Raw genomic sequence first — 4,255 nt, forward strand, 5'->3', positions numbered from 1 at the left:
GCCGTGAAGTGGCTATTAAGATAAGCGAGAGGTACTTCAGGTATGGGGCTTTATTTCATGAAAAACAATGTGACTTTATAAGGCGTTGTCAATATAGATCCGGGTGCTGATTTGGACAATAGGAAGAACACTCCGGGTTATGGTTTTTACCTTAGGTGGCACTGTAATCAGTTGGATGTTTAGATTTCAAAAGTGAGGAGAGAGCTTGTATGGTTCACCTCTTTTACAAACATTATCATACCAACCACCCAATGTCTATCTAGAAATTCTGACCAAAAAAAAATGTCTATCTAGAATTTGTGTAGGAAACGATTGCAAGCTTTGGTTGAGACTTAAAGAGTGGTTGAGAGTAGAGAGCCCATTGCTTTCAAGCCATTGATTATATGGACACTATGAAAACTGACAACAAAAGGAGCTACAGAGTCAAACTCATAAGTTCTTTTTTCCATATTTTCAATTCAAAAATTAATGGAGGCACTTTATCTAGTTGGGTCTGTCAAAGATCTTATCGAACAATGGCATCCTCTGGGGCATTTTAATTTTGAATTTCAAAAACTTCGTCTAGCAACGAGCCAATTTGTTCTGGAAATAATCCAATCTAATCATCATTTTTTTATTGGCATCCAATCTAATTATCTTATTTGTAAAAAATGTGCATGAAATCTTTCCGACAATGCTGTATTTTGAGAATTTCTTTCATGTGATCGTAGCCCACGAAATATGGTCAAGGTCAATCATCTTACTCTTATTGATCATCAAGGTCAATCACAGCTTGCCCAGCCCCATCAAGAACATTACAGGCCTATTTGGTCGTTGAGATATTTAAGTTTCATTCAATGAAAATGTGTGGTTGGTAATACTTTGAAAATTAACAGATGCAGAATCTTGTGTGATAGGGCAAGGTAAAAACATTTTGCATAATCTTGATCTTAAGAATCCAAGATCAAGAAAACTATGCAATTGACATGGGATGTCCTTAATGACTAGCACTGTGGAACTTACATAAAATGGTCTATTTAGAGTAACTTTTACATTAGGAAATGTGCCATAATTTTTCTACAGTATTCATTTCAATGCCAAATTTTTTTAAACGATCACTTGAGTGGTACATCAGTGGAAAAACGATCACTTAAGTGCTTCCGGCGATACATTCCGACAGTTTGTCTTACATGGCTTTTTTAATGAAATTTTAATTCCCATGCGCCTTTGTTATAAAAAAAAAACATTGAAGTACAATGTGGACCCAGCGCACATTCATACTCGCTCTCATACGTGCGAGCCTTCAATGCCGGTAAGAAATATTTTTGGGTGCCTCGAGTTCATATGAATTTAGTGCATCTTGGACTTTAAGATCACGCAAACTCAACAGAGGAGTGTTTTATTTTCAGGATAAAAATGCCAAGATGTCGGCCACAGCAGTAGTTAAAAAAATGAATTGGAGAATTTCCTCTATGTGAATTTAAGAATTTTTTTGTATATTTCGATATCTCGTAATGAAGAGTATATCGGTTTATTTATAGGCTAAGGAAACATATATGGATCAAAATATGCATAATCAAAGGGAGACGTACGTGCGATCTTGAAAGAGATAACATAGGATCGAGATAATTATCAAATACCTCTAACATAGAAAATTATCCTTGAGAAATCCCTAATTATCTCCAACAGCAGCAGTGGCGGAGCTATGAATGAACGAGTACATTGTCAAGTACATCGTCTCTCCGACTATCCGGCGGAAAGAGCCTACACTCCTCCGAAGCAGGCTCACTACAACCAGGACAAGACATTGGCGTTAACTGACATTTTCTTTTCGCGGTGCCTTGTTCATTTGAATATAAGCAATGTGTATTGAGTGCTACTAAGTCCCCGTGATGTAGTCGAGCTCCAGCCTCCGATTTGGGCAAGGCAAAAGCGATTGTAACCGAGGTAAAGAGTATGAAGTAGTATGTGCAGATTAAGTCGACATGTGTTGCTGCATGACTTTTGGAGGCAGGATGATTTGCCTTACTTAAAAGCCACAGATTCTTGGATAGGAGCAGACGGAGATTCCAGCATTCCTAACTGTCAAGCCGATGGCCGGTACGAAACTGGGTTGTCAAAAGCGCCGCGTGGGAGCTCCGGGACCGAGTCCTCGAGCCGGAGGAACCTGATCACTTGCCCTGCCCTTGGCCGTCTCGCAGGGTCTGGGTGCACACACCACAGCCCCACCATCATCAGGCACTCCACCTCCTCCCTCCGGAACCCCGAGCACATCGCTTCATCGGCCGCGCCGAGGATGTTGCCAGCGAGGTAGAGTTGCCAGACCCATTTGTGCAGCGGGACCCGGATCTCTCCGTCCTCGTAGCTCCTCCGGCCACAAGCGATCTCCAGGGCCACAACGCCGAAGCTGAACATGTCGGACTCCTTCGTGGCCTTCCCTCCGATGAAGTACTCGGGCGCTAGATACCCGCAAGTCCCGACCACGTCTGTCGTCTGAGTCCTGAACCAGGGGTCAACGAGCTTGGCCACTCCGAAGTCGCCAAGCTTGGTGCTAAAGTTGGTGTCAAGCAGCACGTTGGCTGCCTTTATGTCGCGGTGGAGCACACATTGCTCGAGCTCCTCGTGGAGGTAGTTGAGGGCGGAGGCGAGGCCGAGCGCCACGCTGTACCGCACGTCCCACGGCAGTCTTCTCCGGGCCCCGAAGAGGTGGTGATCGAGGCTGCCGTTGGGCATGTAATCGTAGACAAGCAAGAACTCACCTTCCTCTCGACACCACCCAACAAACGGCACCAGGTTTCTGTGTATCGTTCGGCTTATGATCTTCACCTCATTGACAAAGACCTTCTCGGAGTGTCGGGACTCCGCAAAGATCCTTTTGACGGCGACCAAGCGGTTTGAATGGCTCAAGAACCCTTTATAGACTTGGCCAGACCCACCTCGGCCGAGCTTTCTATCGTCTGCGAAGCCGTTGGTCGCCGCGAGCAACTCCTGATAAGTGAACTTCCCAGGCAATGCGCAGATCTCTTTGTCAATGTCGGTAAGGGTGCCGTAACCATGCTTTTCACTCCTCTTGACCGCGAAAAAGCAAGACCCTGCAGAGATCACCAGTAAAAAACATGCCACGGGAACCACGACCAGTATCCTTAACCAGCGAGGTTTCGAGTTCACCCCCTTTGGCGGCGATCTATCCGGCAGCAGGGGATCTACGTCGTCCAAATTCGAAGTGAACTCCCAGGAGTTGATGCTCATTCTCTCTTGATAGAGGCCAGTAGAAGCTGAAAACCCGATCTCTACTGATTCGGGAAGGACACTCGCAAGATCGATTAACGAAGAAAGCGAGGGATAGGTCTTATCCGGGGAAGGCGGTTTGCCATCGAATGACCAGAGCACGGTGAGGTTCTTGCTCGTAGAATTGTAGGTCACAAGAACAAGGATCGCTTTCCTGCTGTGCGATACGGGATCCCAGGGCTTAGAAACGAGGGAGGAGAGATGGTTCTTATTGATTCCTATGTGATGCATCAGGGGATCAAACTCCGGGTTCACATAAGTGTCAAACTCGACCATGACGATCTGGTTCCGAGGCCCCTCATTAGCCGTGCTAGCGTTGAACAATCCCAAGAATCCACCGGCCGAGTTGGGTGGGATCGGGGTCCCGACAGGAGCGAGGAAAAAGGCCAGGCCATCGCTGTATTGAGCAGAGCCAGTCTCGATGGTGAACGAGAAATTGGTCGAGAAGTCCGCTTGGCGCCCCGTGTGAGGATCGCATATGCGGACGGGGATGGCGTACTTAATCCGGCCCACCTGGTAGCGATGCGGAGGATTGACCATGGTGAGAGCGGCGTATCCATACGTGGCCGTCGCAACTCCCTCATACAATATGTCTCTCAAATCTGTGTCGAAGCTGGTTATATTGAAGGTCAGTGGAGCAACAGAGGGAATGAAAGGACAGCAGACAAGGCAGAACAAGAACAAGCGAGCGCACAAAGGAAGAGCACGGGGAGTGGCGCACGGCATTCTAAATCCGGGCTTTGGTCAGAATTGGATCACCCAAACTGCAAGATCAATATGTTATATCAGGGTCATTTATAACGAACCCGAGCATACGCGACAGCTTACAGGACACGGCAAACGCTCATAGATCAAGCAGCTTCTATGATGGTTCCTTGTTTTCTGCTAAAGCCAATGGAACAAATTAGTCTTGTGATGGGTACCATTGCTATCTGCCGAACAAGAAGGGTCCACACGGTTTGACTTAATCTATTGCTCCAGTTATTGG

General features: G+C 46.5%; 1 protein-coding gene across 1 annotated transcript; it reads right to left on the bottom strand.

Annotated features, from left to right (window-relative positions):
- Positions 1 to 1,579: 1,579 nt before the first annotated feature.
- Positions 1,580 to 4,041, bottom strand: LOC115669352 (L-type lectin-domain containing receptor kinase IX.1-like). Its single transcript, XM_056321057.1, has 2 exons — positions 2,009 to 4,041; positions 1,580 to 1,767 (listed from the first exon to the last, which is right to left on the bottom strand). The coding sequence occupies exon 1, from the start codon at positions 3,991 to 3,993 to the stop codon at positions 2,065 to 2,067; it is 1,929 nt and encodes a 642-aa protein (XP_056177032.1). The 5' UTR covers positions 3,994 to 4,041; the 3' UTR covers positions 1,580 to 1,767; positions 2,009 to 2,064.
- Between the last annotated feature and the right edge of the window lie 214 nt (positions 4,042 to 4,255).

The sequence above is a fragment of the Syzygium oleosum genome, unplaced genomic scaffold (assembly GCF_021117445.2).
Source record: "Syzygium oleosum isolate NSW1041296 unplaced genomic scaffold, Sole_v2.1 Sole_v2.01, whole genome shotgun sequence".
Taxonomy (NCBI): Eukaryota; Viridiplantae; Streptophyta; class Magnoliopsida; order Myrtales; family Myrtaceae; genus Syzygium; species Syzygium oleosum.